Here is a 21292-nt window from a genome sequence, read left to right as displayed (position 1 = left end):
GTAATTGTTTTGTTCGTCTTCAAAAAGTTGAGCTAATACATACAGCAGGTTGAGCTATCAAAATCCTCTTTTCTCCAAGTAGCCCAGAAGGCATCTCCCAAGGTCTTATTTTCCTGGATCCTACAGAATGGCCCTACCTTCCCCTACTAATATGAACCAGATGAATAATTCAATAAAGTCAGTGCTTGGGAAGACACTGGGATCCAGGCAATCTAAATTTCTAGCACATAAACCGCAAGAATTTCTGTTGGTTTTAGTATTGCTTTCGGTATTCAGATATTTCCAAATAAATACATTAAAATTTGCTCACTTTTTCTTCAGTACTTGAAATCTATTTTTAAAAAATCAAGACCTTTTGTTCAAATTAATAACTAGCTTATGGTGTACATAAATTTAACAGACTTCAAAAGGCTCAAACTCTAAGTATACAAAATAAAATAAATTAATGCTACAATTCCAAAGTACGTTTAAACTCAATATTCAAATATGAAGAATATTCTCCTACCATCTCTTAAACCAATCAAGTTAATATCTTGGATCAGAGAAAACAAACATTCATATGACAGTTCCTTTCGTGAGCTTATCAACCAGGGATGAACTTAAATTTCTCCGCAAAGCGAGGTGAAGAATGTGGTTCACCAGTTTTGGGGCAGGATCACTATAAACACATGAGTCATTATATATGCCCAGACATCCCATATCTGCCAAAGCAATAGCTTTGCCCATTGTCACACAAAATCCTAGAAGACCCGAAAGATTATGACAACTGCGCAGATGTTGCCTAGATGTTCCATGCCTGTTGTATTATACATTTCCAACACTGAGCCAGGAAAGCTCACTGGTGACACAAATATAAAGAGCTACAATTTGCATGGTTTTCCCATCAGAAGCAGGGTTTCCCAAAGGATGGCAAATGTGCCATAATTTTAGGTAATACCCAAACTTTAAAATAAAATTAGTAGTTAAATATTTATTTTCATGGACATTTAAAAATATAACTACTAGATCAACCTCATACCTTTATTATTATTTAAACTGCATTATATTCTTAAATTTTTAATTCAAATTTAAATTGATACATTGTCAATGTATTATATTCTTAAATTTGTAATTCAATGTATTATTGTCAATTTATTATTATTGATATGTGTCAATTTAAATTTGAATTAAAAATTTTTAAGACTACTATAGTATGCAGATATAGTAAAAAATAAAAATGGGTGGTGATGGTTTGCAAATTTCTGAATATTTAGAAATTCCAAGGCCTTTTTTTGTTACTAAAAATGTATTTATTTTTAATATTTAATAGTTCAGGATTCAGAAAATTTTGAGAAATTTACAGGTGTAAGCAGTACTGAGGATTTTTCCTCCTTGGGTCCCCTGAATGGTTATGCAGTGATAGGGAGAATATGAGTAATTATCCTGTTTCTGCGTGCTAAACTGTGACTATCAACATATATGTATATGTAAACATTCAAGCTTAAACTTGGGTCCTACACTGAGCAAATTCAAACAAAATATATATATGGACTCTTAAGGCCCTGCTGGGATAAGTGACTGATTTCTGAGGCTCATCTGCAAAACAGGGACAATAATAATTGCCACTTCTACAGGTCATGTTCGAATGTAAATGATTTATAAGAAGGCTTTTTTAAAATACATATATAATAATTGTGTTATTATTATAACTTTTCTTATGAGGAAAGCCAACAGTTCTTCAAGAGGATTTAAAACACACACACACACACACACTCTTCTCTGCCTGATTTTAGACTTCAGTTGAGTTTACCTCCAAGGAGTTCAGGAGCAAAGCAACCAACTACAGGGCCAGACAAAAGTGCCACAGAACTCAGAACCAGCACATGGCCCTAGCAGGCTGGGATCTGCCAGTAGATCCCCAATAGTCACCTGGGGTCAACATCAGCTTCCCAACTCCTTCACCTGTGATGAAGCACAGAGGTCCTCCCCAGGAAGAAAACAGGGGGCTGCTGTACAAGATCTGTTGCAGTGCAACAGATGGGACAGGCTCACTGAGAGAGCTCATGAAACAGCAGTGGCAGCGAAGAGAACACTGAAAAGTTTGGGAGCTGTGTCAAGGGCCTCACATTCAAATGCCTTCCAGAGCAAAGCAGGTAACGAATGAAACTGAACAAAGTGAGTCATGGTGAACAAGTGACCAAATGCCTTAACTAAGAGAGGCAGCTATCGCCCAGCAGCTAGCTAAAAGACGGAAACTGACTTTTCAGAAGTTGGAAATTGTCCTTACAGGAAATCTCTCATTTATTAACTAAGAACTTCTCCCCACAAAATGTTAAATCCTCTGCAAGCCTGAAAAAAAAAAAAAAAAAAAAAAGGCTATGGACCACACGCCATTCTACGGTTGCCATTTTGTAAGCTCTGTTATACCAACCCAGAAAAAGCAAATCACAGTGAGAAGGCCATTTTTTAGCCATTTTCTAATGTCATAACAAAAAAAAAAGATGGTTGGCCTGTAAACTAGAACTAAAACTCCCTTGCGGGGGTGTTGATAAGCCTGACCAAAATGTAAGTTTTTGTAATCCTCAGAGAAAGCAATTTACCAGTGTTTGTCTTTAGCCCATATCAGTGTGATAATGTTACCTTCTGCCAACAGGTTCCTGGATTTTGAAACATCAGATGACAAACCGATGACAGCTGCATACATGACCCTATTCCACCTGGCTTCCTAATAAAGAACAGGTTTTCTGCCACTTGCCAGCCTTCTCCTCAACCTTTGGGATTCAGGTCTCATTAAAGACCAGGCCTTAAAGGTAGAGCGCAGGTGACGCAAACGCAATCATCTCCACCATTTCCGGTGACACAAGGCTAACCTGGGCAACTTCAAATCTTGCTTTCCAAATTTCACCACAATCTGGGGGACTTCAGAATCCAACAAAGAATAGTTCTGAGACTATCACATTCATTTCACACCTGACCCCAACACCACATCTGTTCTGAAAGGACCCCACATTTCCGAACAGAAACTCGATCACCTACCTTTGCATCCTGGAATACACCTTCCGGGGAAACTGGAACACGGGTAGTGCTAAAGCCACGAACTCCTTCCAAAGCAGCTGAAGTCACCACATTCCGAGGCGTTGTCCGCAGGGCGCGGAGCCTGAGCGCAGAGGCTGCTGCCTGCGTCACTCCCACAATGCTTTGCGTTGATGCACAGCCCACAAAGGCTGCTGCTGTGACTGTCCTGCTGCCTGGTTCTAGTCATGAGCTGAGGAGCCTTCGCGTGGCAAACAGAAATGATTACTTCCTCTACTATTTCATATTTGAATATATAAAAGAGAGAGTAAGATTCTGTGTGTGTACTCTGACCCAATGAAACAGTAGAGGTGCTTTAAAAATCATGAAATTTCCACTAGTGCAAGACAGTAAGGTCTAAGCAGTGAAACTCAAAAGTGTTTTCCCAAGTATTTGGGGGCCAGATCTTCCCCAAATCTGTAAGTCCTACTTAATCCAGTAAACACATAAGAAGATGTAAGATACCCTTCATGTATATTTCAGCTATTAGGTGGTTCCTTACCCACTGTATGTTGAGGATTTAAGGATATTTTCCAGTTTAACAATTCTAAAAATACCTTCAATTATACTTTTCAGTTGGTATTTTTTTTTATTAAGTGCAAGTTAAGCTGCTTTATATATAAATATATATAAGGCCTATACTAACTATTTAAATAATATGCCCTTAACTCAAAAACTAATAGCACTGAAACCAATATTAATGTGCAATCTTCTTAAACTCTTTATAAAAAAAAAATTAAAAGAAAGAAAGAAAGAAAAGAAAAGAAAAAAGAAAAAGAACAGATAGCCAATATTCACCTGGGGAACCTCAGGAGTCATGGGTGGATAGGCTTAGAAGAAAGAATATATTGTCACCTATTAAGAAAGCTTTTGAATAAAGAAGTAAAAAATAGCCCTACTGGATAAAGCAGGTAAAATTAAAAGGGCCTTAATGAAATAGGTAATTACAGTGAGGTATGGTCCCCTATGTATGCTGGCCTCCAGAATCTGAGACATGCCACTGTGGAATGTGGTACAAAAATCCAGCAATACTAACAGAAGGAAGTTGGACAGACATCTTCACTCAGTTCTCTAAACAGAGACAAGGCTAGGCAATGGGGGACGGACTATGGAAATAATCCTCAAAATCAGTCCTTTTTCAATGACTAAGAACCTCAAATCTGATAACAACAGTTTCTTTTCCAAAGACCAGTATCTGGAGTGAAATAGGCCTCATCTCATTAGTGTCAAGGACCTCTTTATTCTCAATAAAAGATTTTCTTTAGTGTGTCTAAATTAAGACCATGCAAGAAGTCTTTGTACAAGCCAAACAGAGACATCAGAATAGTGCCTACTGTGCCACCCACGGTCAGCTGCACAGACTCCTGTGCGACTGTGCCCGCAGCCCATGGGACAGCTGCAGGACAGGCTGGAGGAAGGAAAGTGCAAGGAGGACATCTGAGCATAACTGAGAGTGGCCGATCTGTGAGCTCCACACGTGACACATGTTGCACTGACATAGAAATCCCATCTGAGCAGCAACACCAGGAAGCGAAGAGCCGCACAACTTTGTCATAAAGTTGGTGTTACAATGCCAGTCCCGTGCTTATCGAAAGAGGAGGTGGGGTAACCTTGCAAACACAGCTTGCCTGCCCCCAGCCTTAAACTCTGATCCATTTGCCACCCCTCCCCTGAACCGCAAACAGCAGAAGTAAGAATTCACGTTGGCAAAGCTCAGGATTCAGGAGGCAAAGCTAAAGCAGGACTGAAGCTGTGTAGCTATGGCCTTTCTTCTTAGAAGTGGCCATAGAAACAGCAGCCTGGGAATAGGGAAGGGACACAGTGGCTAAGAAGCAGCCAGAAGGCAACAAAGAAGGAATGTTAGATGGCCACATTCCTCCTTCCCTTTCATTCCGCCTGAGTAGTAGCTACACAAATAACTAGCCCGTCACTTTCCTTAAACAATTCGATTCCCTGAGTACTGCTCAGTGCCAGGTTTTAGGATACTGAGGAGACAGTTGTTTCTGAGAGAAGGGGTAGAATGCTGAAGACAGGCTTCAGAACAGAGGAAAAATTTGAGCTTGCCTGTAATAATAATGAAGAGAACAGCTGAGTATAGGGCATTTACACAGTTTAATTAACTGCGTTAAGTGCTTATGTGGATTATATAATTTAATGTAATTATAAAATTAACTAGACAAGCAGTAAGATAGGTAGAGAAAGCATTGCAGAAGGAACAGCGTGAGAGAAGGTAGGAAAGTGTCGTCATATTCGGGAAGAAATACTGAGGAAATAAGAGAAGGGTCAGACTCAGATAGCATATTCTTCCAGGACGCCTTCTCTCATGGCGATTCCCCATTCTGATCACCACTCTGCATACTGTCCCTTCCACACTTAAAATGTACACTCTGTAGGATGTGCCTGTCAGGATTATATTTGGCTGGAGGTATCAGACAGATGGCAATTTATTGCTCTCTCACATGGGGTAAACTACCCAGGGCAATATGACAGTTCCGCAAATGCAGAGACCCCAGGCTCCTTACAGACTCCACAACTCCATTCCTGAGTGAGGCCCTCATTTGCTTGGTCCAACATGGTCACAGGAGTTTGTGCCAGCAGTTACATCCACATCCAGTGAGCAAGAAGAAGTCGTGATAAAGAAGGACCAAAGGAGGTATAGCTGACATATAAGGGGGGTTCTCAGAAGCTGTTACAGTTCCTCTTAACACAGCATCATCAAGATATGGCACTGGCCACACCTAGCTGGAAGAGAGACTGAGAGATGCATCTAGGTGTCCATGTGCCCAGCTAAAAACTGAAAATTCTGTTACTGAGGAAGAAGTGGGTAATAGATACTGGGGGACAACTACTAGCCCGTGTCCATAATAATTTATTTAATCTCTTATTTCTAGAACATTTTCTTTGACTCAACTAGATTACAACTTCCTTAAGAGAAAGGACTGCCTTCTACTCTTTAATGCATTCTATGACATCTAGTACACACTTAGAGTCCAATTAATGATGTAGGAAAAGAATTGATGAAGAACAAATAAAACAAGCAAATTCTTCAAACCTTGGTAGTGTACATGAAGACTATCTATTTTCATGGCTGAGCTACACACAAATAGTGTGCCCATAAGATAACAAAACTGAATTCTTTGCCAGTATATATCATAAAAAGATAAAGACATTTTAAAAGCCATGATTATAACATTAGAAACATTTTTTAACAAACAAATCAGGCTCTATGTATTCAAAGGAGAGTTTTCGACTTCAATCTTCATAGCCAACTGCAGATTCTTTTTTTACAATAACTAATTACCATTGAATCTTCCATCTTCCAAATGTGTTTGGAATTTGAAAACATGGAAAAGTGACCCAGAACCAAGTCTTACAAATACTAAGCTAGATGATCCAGCTGTATTGTGCCATTTCAGTTTTTTTTTCTTTTTTTTAAGTATAATGATAAAGTAACTGGCCTAGATTCCTCATATGTTTTTTAAATGCTTGTAGGAAGTAATTTCAGGAGTATAATTTCTAAAATCTTTCAAAATGGTGAGTTAGGTAAATGTTATAATTAGTAGTTATTTATTATGTTTTATTACTTCAATAGGAAAATAATGCAGACATAGATAAGTATATTAGCATGCTCTATATGCATACATGTGTATAAATGTGTGTATATGTATTCACATACACACACCTGCATTTGTGCCCCGCTATTCATCAATCCTATTGATGAATAGGATTATTCAAAACGGATAAGCAAAATTTTTACCAATCCAGACCTTTCATAATGTAAAGTTTAACTGAGCTCAACATTATCACAGATAGTTACTGAAAAGCAAATCAAAATAAATAAAAATGAAATACTCTGATAGGCAAATAAAAATACAATAACAATATAATCAGTTTCAATCATGTAATAATGTCTTTTCAGAGAAACTGAAGGCATTTTATAGACATCAATTTTCCTAGGGGAAAACACAGGCCGCATCTCTTCTGCCAGCAATTCTTGGCTGTTTATGTAACACTGAACCATTATCTGATATGTGAAGAATTTTATATTAACCACGAGGAAAAAAAATGAATCAATAATGTTTCTTAGAATGGACACACAGCACTTTTCGACTTCCTAGCACTTCACCAACATTGATGAAATAAGCCTCCCATGGTCCCAGTGAGACTAAGAAAGTCATATTCTTTCACTCAGAGAAGGAAACAGAAACAGGAGTTCGAGTCAACTGCTCTTAGCTCTGTGAGGACTCAGGGTCAAGAACAACAATGAGGTGAGAACTCAACTCAGCATGTGTAGGAAAAAGCTCTACACCCCTCACACTCCAGTGTTCCACCTACATTTTCACATCATCTTCTATTGAAGACTGGGTACCCCACTGTCTGAGGCAGTATGGAGAATGTGTTTTCAAGTCAAATATCTATCAATCAACACACATTGATTTTCTCTAATTATCTCCACACAGCAGACTTGATTCTGAAAAGCTGATGTGATTTGAAAAATGTATCACCTATTTGTCAGACATGTATAATTTATGAAGGTCCTTTCACTCAAGGTCTATGGTCCAAAGCCAGCCATTTGTGAGTTTTTAACATGTTATTAGACATACCCTATTAAGATTCGCAGACTTTCATCCCCTTACACAAAAGCAAGAGAGATACTGCATGATGCTACGTAAGTCTTCACTTGCACCTTTAAGCTCAGAGGATTCTCATTCTAACATTACCCAATGAATCCCTTCCAATGAACTGCCTGATACTATCAAAAATTGAACTACCAAATTATTACCCTAACTTTACTAATTAAACTCTTTGGTTTAAAACAAGCCTGATTTAGATAGACTTGTACTTTTCTGGGATGTGTTTCAGTGACTTTCTTCCCATGCATAGTACTTGCTATTACTGATATTAAACTCACCGGAAGGTCTTAGGAATTTTTATTGCCAATATATGTTCCTGAAGTAGAGGAAAGATCATCTATTTTACAGGTAACTGAGTTAAAAATAACTACTAACTCTGAATTCATGATTCCTTTTACAGTAGGTGTCACTTACTCATACTAAGTAATATTAAATTCAGATATGTCCAAAGAACATATGGTAGGAATATCTATTAATCTGGTAAATTAATTAACTTTATAGCTATTTTTGTCTTATGTAAAGCAAAAATAAAGAAAGAAAAAATAAATATATCACCACTTATAAAGAGGTATAAGTGGGTGTTAGAGGGTGACCTGACTCGATTCTAATTTCTGGTTAGTTAGTGAAAGTTGAAAAATATGTATTGATCATGTGTCCCAGGAATCATGCCCAGCACAAAGGATACAGAAGAGAATGAGACAAACACAGACCCCAGGCATGGGGATCAGGGAAGACACCCTTGAAGAAGCACGTAGAGCTTAGAGCTGAAGGGAAATGGGGTATAATAGTAAGCCAGGCAGAGGTACCAAGTTCTGAAGCACCCCATTGGCAGAGAGCAGGGCATGTAGTAGGAGGAGAGAGAAGCCCAACAGGCAGGGGAAAGCCTGAGTCAGGCGCTGCAGGCAACTGGAGGCTGATTCATTCTGAGGACAACAGGAGATCTCAGAGGGTTTTGAGCATGGGATCGGGGTGGCAGAAGCAGGGGAAGGGCCTCAGGGATTCATGAAAAAAATTATTATGAATGAAAAGGCCCTGAGACTCTAGCTCTTTTTAAAAATATATCTCAAATCTGAGGGTGAGGTGATGTTTTCAATTAAAAAGGTTACCTTCTCAAAACCACATGAAGTAAACTCAGTCTGCTAAAGGTTGTTTTTCACATTCAATGGTACTGCATCTCTCTGAGGCTGATATGAGGAAAAGGCAAATAATGGGTAAGGGAAATGACTTTTGTTATTAAATATTTCCCATATACAAAACACATAAAGAAACCATAACAAATACCCTTGTGCCCACTAGCAAGATTTTTCCAAGGTTAACATCTTAACAATACTTGGTTTGTTTTTTTTGTTGTTTATTTGTTTCTTTCTTTCTTTAGAAATAAACCTTTACAGACATAAACTAATCTCCCTGTGTATTTCTTCCCCTCTTTCTCCAGATGTAACCATTATTCCAAAATTCTTGTATATCCTTTTTCTACATTTTGTTTTTATTTTTATTATAAATGTATGTATCTCTCTATATAGTCTTATACTATATGTTTTAAAATTTTAAGTAAATGATTTCATACTGTATATACAATTCTACAACTTGCTTTTTTTCACTCAACATGTTTTTGAGATCTATTCATGTTGATACATATAGCTCTATTCATTTATTTTACTGCTACATAAATACTGTATGATTATAGCACAATATATTTATCAATTCTATTGATGACTTTTTAGGCATTCTTTTTCTTCTGATCACAAACAATACTGCAGTGAACATCTTTGCATTTATTTATCTCCTGTGTGAGAGCTTCCCAGAGGGACAACATTTATGTAAAATGTTTTAACACATTAGAGGAAAGTAATCCGCTAAATTGAACTAATATTCTAATTGCTAGTAGTGACAACAATGGTAGTGATATGTTTGGTTACAGGGAATAATTTCAAAGCCATCAATTACATGACCTATGTTGAAATATATATATATATGAAATCGCTTACATGGAGATGAAGAATGGGCATATGGAGGTCAACCAGAACTTGGTCAAGTTTTTAATTCAGTGGCTGAAGCTCTGCAGGGTCTGATCCAAGCTGAAAATCTGTTTGAAAGAGCTGAGCATTTCTAATTTAAGATATATGCCAAGAAGACCTAAATAGCAAGGGAAAACAAGAATAGATGTACTTAGAGAAAGAAAAATCTTGACAGGTTCAGGTTAGCATTTCACTGAACAAGTTTTTCAAATCCCTGAGGTTCATCCAATGTAAAGAATTTCACAGAATTAGCTACAGACTGATGAGATTTTCAGTCTGACTTTTTTCCCCTTAATTTTCGCTTTCCAAAAACTAACAATTTAGAGCCAGGCTAGAGACAGGATTTCCATTCACATTTTACTGCTGCTTTTTTCATCATCACTCTTTGACAATACTCAAACAGCCACCTTGTCAGAACTTGCCCTGTGGCTAAGTGAACTGAGAATGAAAAATCCTTCTAAACTGAATAGCAGTTCCATGTGGGTGAGTGGCAAGGCTTCAGTGGGAAGAAAATAAGTACAGGATCCATCTCCTCTAATGTTGGCTAAGAGTAAAAGTCTTAGATCTCCCTGCCTGCCTTCAAAGTACAGAGTAACACTTTCTAATAGCCCACCAAGGCCCTGCAAATCGAACCCTTAATACTGCCACCACTGGACTGTCACTCAGACACACCACCCAGCATGTACTTGGAATCAAAGGAACATAGATGTTTTTGATTTATAATGAACTTGGAGATTATCTAATGTAAACCCCTTGTTTTGCAGAAATGGGAGCCCAGCAATTATAAATGTTTTGTCCAAGCTCATGCAGTAAACTATCAGTATACAAAGACTCTATATTCTCCATTTCATGCTCTTTGTCCTGTATTATACAGCTTGTACATTAGGGTAATACATCATGACAATTACAAATATTTATTCTTTTAAATTTTTATTCATTAGAAGTTGCCAAAATTTTCAGCAGCAGTACTTTTAGATTATCTTTATAAAGTTCCTGTGGAAGATTATATTAACATTCTCAATCATGTGTTCTGCCTCCCTGGATGAAACTATACCACTGATGAAGTCATGTGAGTAGAGGTGAGTCATGCCATTCATAAGCAGAAGCTTTAAATGGCATTGCATGTTTTCTCTGTCTCTCTCTTTTTCCCTCTATTAAGACAGGTATGTCCCAGATAGGGACCATTTCTTCAACCTGGAACCCAGGATGAAGGAGAGACATAGAAAAGAGCTGAAACTCACTCACATTGACACACTGAGAATGAGAAACAAAATTTTGCTGTTTTAAGCCATTTAGATTTTAGGATTTTTTGTTATGGCAGCATAACCTAATAAAAGCTGATTGATACAAACAGCAAAGACAAAAAAGAATGCTTGGTCAGTCATCACAAAACAACTCATATAAAATTATAGGTAGAGAGACTAACCTAATGTGTTATTTTTGAAGATGAAGATGAGCCATGATTCATTTTTCCCTTTATTTATTCACTTCCACATGGCACAGAACTTCCTTTCCAAGATCAGTGTGAAAAGTTGGTTAACAGGTGCTTTTCATTTATCCTCCTCAATAATAAACCTCATATCAAAGGAATCGACACTGTTAGCACAAAAGTAAGATGTTTCATCTTACCACAAATGGCTCTTAGACAGGAGGCTGAAGAATACAGGCCACAGAGAAGTCCAACACACCAAGAGCCAAGACCCTGGGGGCTGAATTCTCAAGCTGCTTGTCTCTATGCCCATCCACAATCAATTACCCAACAACTACCATGTCAGAGGCCAGCCTGTTATCATCTGTATGGATCCAGCAATAAAGTCCATCCTGCTGGAGTAGGAGAGGCAGCATGATCCTTAGCAAAGCAAGACCCATGCCTCCAATCCCCCATCAGCTAAGCAGCTAAGATCTGTTGAATGTCCACTCTGTGCAAGGCACTGTTAGGCCCTAGGATATATATATATAGATATAGATATAGATATAGATATAGATATAGATAGATAGATAGATAGATAGATAGATAGAACCAGACAGACAAGATCCCTCACCTCAATTAATTTAGATTTTAATGGGAATGGGAGGAAGACAAAAACCAAACAAAATAATAAATAGACTTTGTGGAAAACATAGAAAGTAAATGAAGTGCTACAGTAAGGACTTACAGCACAAATTCTTTTAGATAGTAAAATGCTCTCTTGGAACATGACATTTTAGCTAAGATCTGAAAGATAAAATGAATTTGGACATTCAGAGAAAGAGCCGGGGAAAGTGCTCCAAGCAGTGGAGGTGGACATCACAAAGACCGAGACATGAATGAACATGCCATGCTCAGGGAACACACAGGATTCCAGGGACAGAGACTTCAAATCATAGACTTGTGATTTGAGTCTTAAGACCAAACCCAGCATCAGAATAAATCAGACTAAATGAAAGTCAAGAAGTGGACTGTGGGAAAATAGGCTTTCTATAATACTTAAAGGCTAGAGGAAGATATATTTTTCAGGCTTAACTGAATACATTCCCCCTCACCCCCCATCTACAGTTTCATTTTCTGCAGTTTCAGAAAGTGATCAGTTAATCAAGATCTAAAAATACTAAATGAAAATTTCCAGAAATAAACAACTCGTAAGTTTTAAATCGCACATTGTTCTGAATAGCATGATGAAATCTCTCCATCATCCATCCCGCTCCACTCAGCCCAGGCCATGAATCAACCTTATGTCCAGCATAACCACACTGTAAACACTACCCATCCACTAGTGAGTCGCTTAGCAGCCATCTCAATTATCAGATCAACTCACATACTGCAATGCTTGTGTTCAAGTAACCTCTGTCATCAGAAGGGCAATGATGGCCTAAAACTATGTCGCAATGCTTACGTCATTCACCTCACTTCATCTCATCGATTAGGCATTGTATCATCTCACATCATCACAAGAAGAAGGGTAAGTAGAATAGAAGATATTTAGAGAGAGAGAGACCATATTCACATTACTTTTATTATAGTATATTGTTATAATTTTTCTATTTTATTATTAGTTGGTATTGGTAAACTTTTACTGTACCAAATTTATAAATTAAATTTTATCATAGGTTTATATACACCTATATATGTATGTATATGTAGGTATATGTATATTTATACGTGTGTATATATATACATGTGTGTGTATGTATATGTGTGTTTGTGTGTGTATATCAAAGGTAAAACATTGTATATATAGAGTTTGGTACTATCCATGGTTTCAGACATTCACTAGGAGTCTCAGAGCATATCCTTCTCAGGTAAGAGGAAGACTATTTTATTGACATAACTCCAATGAGGTTGTGGCTTTGCTAATGCCGAATTTGGTTCAAATTTGGGAAATCTAAATATATAGTACACAGACTATTAGGCTAAGTCTTGGTGCAAGTCCTGTGTGTAAAAGATGGGTCATGCAGCAAAATTCTGGGTGTTTTCTTAAAACCCCCAGGACTCTATCCTGTTCTACGTGGATATCACCTTGGGGGATGAGCAACGGGGAAAAAGCCCTACCAGAATATACAATACTTGCTCTTTTCCTCTGTCACCACCCTTTTTCTGAAAAGTTTCTGGGCCTTGATTATACCAATCAGGTATAATCAAGAGCAGGTAGGGTGCGTGTGTGTGCGCATGTGTATGTGCGTGTGTGTGTTCTCCTGTTTCCAGCCCATAATCTACCTGACACCACACATGGCTAGTGTGGCTGTAGGTAGCCCCATGATTGAGGAGTAGAGTGGATGAGACAATGTTGAATTGTGAGCCAGCAACAGCACCATGCAGGACCTTGTAGTCATGGGAAAACATTTGGGGTTTATTCCGAAGAACAGTAGGAAGATAGTGGAAAGTCTTTTGAAGGCCACATGGTCTGATTCATGCTTCATCACATCACCTTGGCTGCTGTGCATGGATTAGGGTAGAAGGAAGTGTTGAGACTCGTGGCAGGGGGATATAGTTGAAGTGGGTAAGGCAAAAGGTTACAGCAGAAAAGAACAGGATGATGGCGGTGAGCTGGCAGAAGTGGATGATTTGCCAGGTATTTGATCAGACTTAGTGATGAGCTATGTGGGAGAAGGGAAGAGAAAAAGATGAAAGATGATTTCCGGAACTTTTGCTTGAGCAACTGGATACATAACAGTGTCATTTATTCAAATGATGAAGAATGTTGAGCAGAGAAAAAAGAGAAAATTAGGAGCTCACTCTTGGCCACATTAGGCTGTTGAAATCTGTAAAATATTCAGGCAATGTTAAGTGGGTAGTTAAATATACAAGTCTGGAGCTCAAGGAACAGAATAGAGATATAGATGTAGGGCAATGGATATAGATTAGGGAGTTATCAAGATATGAATGGTGTGAAGAACACAAGCTTCACGTAATATTAGAAATTATTCTAGAATTGCTAATTTATTTTTCATAAATAAATAAATAAATAGATAAAAAGCCAAGACAAAGGATCTTATGGTTTCTGACTAGAAATTGGGTTTATGAATTTATGTAGAAATGAAGATATAGAATAAAGTTAATGAGGTCATTAACAGTGCTGGTGAGCACATGCCAGCTGAGGTGTATAAATCCAATCCCTCCCTGGACATATTCTAATACACACGTTTCTTAAACATACGATGAATAAATGTGGTTCCCCACAGTAAATATGTAAAATAAGTTCTGCAGTAACCATAGCCTAGAGATTAAAGATGTATTCTAAATGATTACAATAAACCTCTGTAATAAAGAAGAGAAATATCCCGAAAGATTTCTTTGCCTTCCAAGCAAATGAACCAGCCAGAAATTCAATTTTGCAAGTAGAAAAACAAGAATATATAGATCTAACCTTAATGGGACTTTTAACCCACCTGGCTAATACATTTTATTCTTTGTGCCTTTATGGTAACTATTTGTAAATATTCTTCGACCTCGTCCCTTATCATTGGAGCAAGGATAAGGAGTAGCTCAGTGCTTTGCATTTTCACATACGCTTGTGTCAATAATCTTCTTTCCTCTCAAGATTTCCCATTCAATATTATTTCTCTTTCAATTCCATGGCCTACAGTGTCAACTACCATCTTAGCCAAGATTGACTCAAAGTGCCTTAGGCTATGTTAATCTTGTCCTTTCACTATAGACGGGATAGACTCGCCTTGAGAGCAAGTATAGACCTGGAAGGAAAAAGGGTCTGGAGCTGGGCCCTGAGGAGCCCCAACGTTAGAGATCAAGTTGAGGAGGGTAATACAGTGAGGGAAAATGAAGAATGAAGCAGGTGGCACATTAGCAAAGTGTGGTGTCAGAGAGGTTGTTCTGGGCATGTGCTGTTTTTGCTGCCCAGTATTCATTAAGTCCTTTTCGTGTGGCAACAGCACCCCAAACATGCTTTCAGAGAACCACCCTTTTCTCACTCTAAAAGCAAGAAATCTGAGTGAAGTTAACTCCCCCTTAGGTCCTGAGGTGGAGCATTTAACAAAGGTCTAGGCCAATCAATGCATTCCATCTCCTTGGCCACAGTGGTTGGTTCAGGGATGGACACAGAGTTTAGGACAAGACAGTAGGACCAAACAGTGCTAATCCCAGGACTTCCTGGCTGAAGCATAATTGTTCCTGCTGGATTTGCACATAATTAAATGAAAGAGAGGAGTTTATGGCAGCCATCACGTCACTATAAGGGGAGAGTATGTGTGAGAATGAAGCCAATTTGGAGAAAGTAGAGCCAAGAAATGTAGAGAGAGAAAGCAGTCAGTAGCATTATCTGAGCTTCTGCATCAGACCATACCTAAAGCCAGCCTCGCCAGGTCAGTGATTACATGAGCCAATAAATTATCATTTGGCTTTGTCACCTTTGGCACAGGTTTCTCTCACCAGCAACAAAGTCCTAACTAATGGAGAAAGCAAGAGAAGAGATTGCTTCAAGGAGCGCTCAACTGTTGCATATCATGATTAGAGGTTCAAAGTGAGTCAGAAAAGTTTCCACAGAATTTTGTTAACATGGAGGCCATCGAGAGCCTTAATGAGATGAGTTCCAGTGCAGTGGCAGGTTGGAAACCAGATTCGAGTGGCCCCATGGACTATCCTATATGTACATGCGTTATTAGTCATGGTTCCTAGTTAATAAAATCCAGAAGAGCCGAGAACCACGAGATAGGGACTCCAAATACAGCTCAGCCACTATCCAGCTGAGTGACCTTGAACAAATAGCTCATTTAACCTCTTGAGGTTTAACAGTTTCCTGATCTATCTAGTAATTACCCCTCCCTTACGCCTAAGGGCCTTTAGCTCTAAAATTATCAGCATTTTGTTATTTTCGGCAAACTCGTTCTGTTCTGAAACTTAGTAAAAGAAGTCATCCGAATCTCATTAGCATTCTCTCCTATGCTGCTAAATTAAATTCTCCTGGCTCAATTTTCATTTCATAGAATGATTTCATTGAAGGCCATAGCACTGCTGTGTCTGGCTTGTGCAGATGGCTGGGGTGTAACCCCTGCCCCCGGCATTCCAGACCGAGTCTCTTTTCTGTGATCACCCATGCTGACACTGCCCCCACACAGCCTCTCTGTTTTGGGCCCTCTACTTCACTTTTACTCTCGTTACTCTCATCATTTACCTAATACACAGGTTATGGCCTCCACAGTATCTTCCCAGGAGAGTTCCACAGGCCTTTTGATCCCCTAAAAGGCAAAGGTGTTTGCTGCTGATTTGCTTTTGCTCTTGGCAGAGTCTCTTCTGGAATGTTGACTATGCACTACTTTTTACTTCATACTGTGGGCTAGTCCAATGCAAACCGGACAAGGGCCACCAAGCCGAACACAAAAGGTTGGCAGCAGTTAAAATGCATCCCTCTTACTTAGCTCAATCAGGAGCAGGGCAGGAGAGTTTAATTTTTCAACAGGGTAACATACCATACATATCAGCACTAACAATGAGGTTTTATTTCCCTGAGTCAGCTTTAAAAATAATGTTGACTTTTATGGTCAATGCATTATAGATTACCATATTTATGTCAGAACATATTGGCATGAAAATAAATCAATGGAAATATTAATACATGAGCCTTATGTTTAAATGAAACCCCTTGCAACTCCACACCTTCCCCTCGTGTTTCACTGGAGCACTTTCTGAGAACTCACTTCTGACATGTTTTACCAAACATGACATCAAGGCCTGCTTTCATTCTCTATAACTACTGTTTTTAATCTGTCTTGCATATAATGAGGTTCAAAAATATCCACTTGGTTCTTTTGCCATAAACATAAACATACATAATTGAATTCCATCATTAATAGGACTGTCAATTCGAATTTATGGTTTATGCAGGAACAAAATACCTCAGAGTCAAAGCTCTGACTGGTATACTATTAGTAAGTGAAACTCTGTATTGGAGACCAGCTTCAATTATTATATTTGCTACCCACAATTGTTTTAGAGTCATAAGTTTCTATTATAACTATGTGTTTTAGAAAACAAGTTCATAATTTAGACAATAAAGAAAAATGGGGTTTGGTGAAAAAGAAAATTCATTCTCTCAAGTGTGTCTTTTCTTTCTAACGTTCTTCTGTACACATAGGATACACCAAGCACTCACGGGCCCCTGCCAAGTAAAATCGTCTTTCTCAGAGCCTCTGCAGAAGAGCAACTTTAAATGTTCATCCATCGAACCTGCAAAAAAATGAAAGTGGACCACCTTCTTACACCATATACAAGAATAAACTCAAAACGGATTAAAGACTTAAACGTAAGGCCTGAAACTACAAAACTTCTAGGGGAAAACATACACTGTAAACTCTCTAACATTGCTCTTAGAAATATTTGTTTCTGATATGTCTTCTCAGGGAAGGAAATCAAAAGAAAACATAATTGGGACTACATCGAACTAAACATTGTGCATAGCAAAAGAAGCCACCTACAAAATGAAAAGACAACCTTCTGAATGGGAGAAAATATTTGCCTGTGCTACATCTGATAAGGGGTTAATAACAAAAATTTATAAAGAACTCATACAACTAAACACCAAATAAACAAACAATCAAATTAAAAATAGGCAGAAGACCTGAATAGGCATTTCTCTAAAGGACATACAGATGGCCAATAGACATATGAAAAGATGCTCAAAGCCACTAATCATCAGAGAAATGCAAATTAAAACCACAATAAGATATCATCTCACACCTGTCAGAATGGCTATCATTGATAAATCAAAAAACAAGTGTTGGTGAGGATGGAGAGAAAAGGGAACCCTCGTGTATGGTTGGTAGGATTGCAAATTGCTGCAGCCACTATAGAAAACAGTATGGAAATTCTTCAAAAAATTAAAAATAGAACTACCTTATGACCCAGCAATTCCACTTCTGGATATTTGTCCAAAGAAAACCAAAACACAAATCAAAAGATATATGCACTCCTACATTCACTTCAGCTCTAGTTACAATAGTCAAGGCATGAGAGCAGCCTAAGTGCCCATCAATAGATTGGATAAAGAAGTCGTGGTACATATATACACTGGAATATTACTCAGCCATAAAAATTAAAATCTTACTATTTGTAATGACATACATGGACCTAGAGGATGTTATCCTAAATGAAATAAGTCAGAGAAAGACAAATACCATCTGATTTCACTTACATGTGGAATTTAGAGAACAAAATAAACAAAACAAAAACAGACTTATAGATACAGAGAACAAACTGATGATTTTTCACTCAGCTCCTCAGTCCTCCAGATGTGGGAGACTAGGGAGTTGGGTGAAAAAGTTTAAGAGATTAAGAATTAGGAATTGATACTTCCAAAACAGTCAGGGGATGTGAAATACAGCATAGGGAATACAGTTAGTAATATTGTAATAACCATTTATAATGCCAGGTGGGTGCTAGACTAATCAGGGTATCACTTTGAAATTATATGTCTAATCATTATGCTGTACACTTGAAACTAATATAATATTGAATGTCGACTCTAATTGAAAAAATATAGATAGATAGATAGATAGATAGATAGATAGATAGATATTTAGCCATAGGGTCAAGTCCTGCTCCTAACTCTGCAATCCCATCGCAGCTACCCCAAACCATAATGAAGGGCCACCCAGCCAGCCAGTATGTGTGCATACCCACAGTGCATTATTCTTACTAAAACAGGAGTAACAGTGAATACCTCAGTCAATCAGAGTCTCTTGGAAAAATTTCTATAACTCTGTGTGTAGAGGTAGCCATCTGCAACAGTAGTGGAAGTCAGAGCATGCCAGGAAGAAAAGCTGAGTCAGGAGATGCAACGAAGAAGCAGAAACTTCGAAATAGAGAAATAATAGACGAAAGGGAAAAGGCATTGGTTGGTAGCAGCAGAAAAAGAGTCACTGTGGGCTCATCCTAACCCCTCTTCCTTCCTCATATTTAATTCTTCACCAAGTCACATTAATTTACTTCCTAAATGCCCACTGACTCCATTCATTTCTCTCTGTTGCCAGCCTCACAACTCAAGTCAAAACTACCAACATATCTCTCCTAGACTATAGCAAATGCCTCCTAACTTGTCTCAGCGTTCCCTGCTCGCCACTCGCCAAGCAGCCTCTAATCTAATCATGTTTCTCTGTATCTTACACACACACACACACTAAAAACTTTTGTAGGACAAAATCAATTAGATTTAAATGGGAAAGTCTTTCATTTACTAATATAGAAGAATATCTTTATGACCTCAAGGTAGAGAAAAATCTTCAAACCAGGTACAAAAGCACAAACCATAAAAGGAAAATCGATCATTTTGACTATGTTAAAATTAAAAACCTCCAATCTTTAAAATATGTGTGTGTGTGTGTGTGATTAAACCAGGAAAAGCCACAGAGTAGGAAAAATATTTATAACATGAATAAATAAAAAGAATTTTATCCAAAATATGTAAAGAACTCCTAAAAATCAATAACAAAAAGATAGACAAATTGATAATAAAATGAGCACAAAGAAACTAGAACTATTTCATACAAAAGGATTCGGGTCCAGATACAGTAGGAGCCCCCACCCCACTCCCCCTCTTCGCCCCCCTTGCCCCAGAATCAACGCAGAAATGGTGGGGAGGGGAACACTTTACAGGGCAAAAGAAAATTGGGTTTAGGTGAGAAAATGCATTCCCTTCAGCGTGATTCCTCTTTCTGATGGTCTCCTGTACTCACCCAACACCATGCATCCACGGTGTGGCCTGGCCAGTGGAAGACAGGAGCTGGTGGACAAATGCCTCCCTCTTTCGGTCTCTGAGAGAACTTTCCTGAGACTTGTTGATTCAGGTTCTCAGAGGACAATCCCTTGGAATGGGACACTCGGTCGCCTTTTGTGGGCCAACTCAGTAGCGTACCTCCATTTCATTTTAGTCCTTCCTCATTTGCCAGGTCACTTCCATTGTCCCTCCTGCTCCCTGGGATTGCACTCCCAAATTAAATGGTAGCACAGTGAGCCTTGGCTTCGCTTTCTGGGCGACTGAGGCTAAAACAGCATCATTCTCCCTCATTCCCCATATGCTGAGTGTCCAGAGCCATTATGGATTCTTCTCACCACCACCATCACCAGCCTAGCAACACCCTAGCAACAGGAAAGGCTGCGATGGTGGACAACACATCCATTAGTGTGTTACTACTGTAAACGGCATTTTAGGGGCAGGCTGTGAGGGAACTTGCTGCCAGAGATAAAAGTGGATTGAAGGAGAGGTCCCGAGATGCAAGCCCTAATCTCTGAAAATGCCTTGGGCAACTTACCACAAGGTGTAGAGCCCCAGGCTCTACTACTGATCTCCTGTCTTGCCCCAAACCAAACCGGCTTTTTACATTTCTTCACACAGCACACAGAGAAAGACTCAGTCAAGATGCACTTAAAGGTCATTGTCTGATGCTAAATGAAAGGAAAAGGAAAAAGTTTAATAAAGAATCCCTTTCTGGGTTGTGAACCCAGAGGCTTCTACAACCAAGGGACAATATATCTGGTTCTTTTACTGCATCATTAATTAATGTTAAAAAGTCTGATTTCAAAGTCGGCTTGGGGAGATCATACATTTGTACAGATAAAGTAAAAGACTGTTTTTTCCAGCAACGATTTTTCCAGTCAGAGTGACATCAGTTGCAGAGCAGCCACCTTCTCTGTTGTGACAACTCGATGTCAGAGCAAGGTTTCCCAATCACTCCCCGTGTTTACACTAATTTGAAGCTGCCAATTATGTCAGATCCTTGTCAACAGAAAACAAAAATGTGCAAGCTGCTATTTAAATTAATTATTGAAATTAAGTATTCCCTGTTTCTACACAGTCTTCTAAATTATTTAAAGGATCCAATTTGCTTTCTTTCTGAAAGAAATATAAAAGCCCTTGGACTCTGATGTTTTGGGACGCTTCAAACATGCCTACACAGCAGGCATAAGTCTACACTGTAAAAATAGAACAGATTTATTAAAAAGCTAATGTCAGTGCTGTTTATCTTAAGACTCACAGAAGGTATAGTTTAAAAACTTGGTAGACAGTTGCTATGTGAGTCTCGTTCTTGACAGTTCTTTTTTTTTTTTTTTTTTTAACTCTATTTTCTGTTACCTCTCTCTTTACTATTCTCTCCAGGTCATGC

At 38.5% G+C, this 21292-nt stretch overlaps 1 protein-coding gene across 1 annotated transcript in view; it reads right to left on the bottom strand.

The window, feature by feature from the left end:
• The window catches only part of LOC107512925 (schwannomin-interacting protein 1), a 774922-nt gene extending 771863 nt beyond the window's left edge, over window positions 1–3059 (bottom strand). Inside the window, exon 1 of the mRNA XM_016148925.2 lies at window positions 3016–3059. Within this exon, the coding sequence (XP_016004411.2) occupies window positions 3016–3023 (8 nt within the window). The 5' untranslated portion in view covers window positions 3024–3059. The remainder of the gene's footprint in view (window positions 1–3015) is intronic.
• Window positions 3060–21292: the final 18233 nt, after the last annotated feature.

Source organism: Rousettus aegyptiacus, unplaced genomic scaffold (assembly GCF_014176215.1).
Source record: "Rousettus aegyptiacus isolate mRouAeg1 unplaced genomic scaffold, mRouAeg1.p scaffold_m13_p_4, whole genome shotgun sequence".
Lineage (NCBI taxonomy): Eukaryota > Metazoa > Chordata > Mammalia > Chiroptera > Pteropodidae > Rousettus > Rousettus aegyptiacus.
Note: the sequence above shows the minus strand (reverse complement) of the source record. Positions and strands in the feature narration are given on the sequence as shown.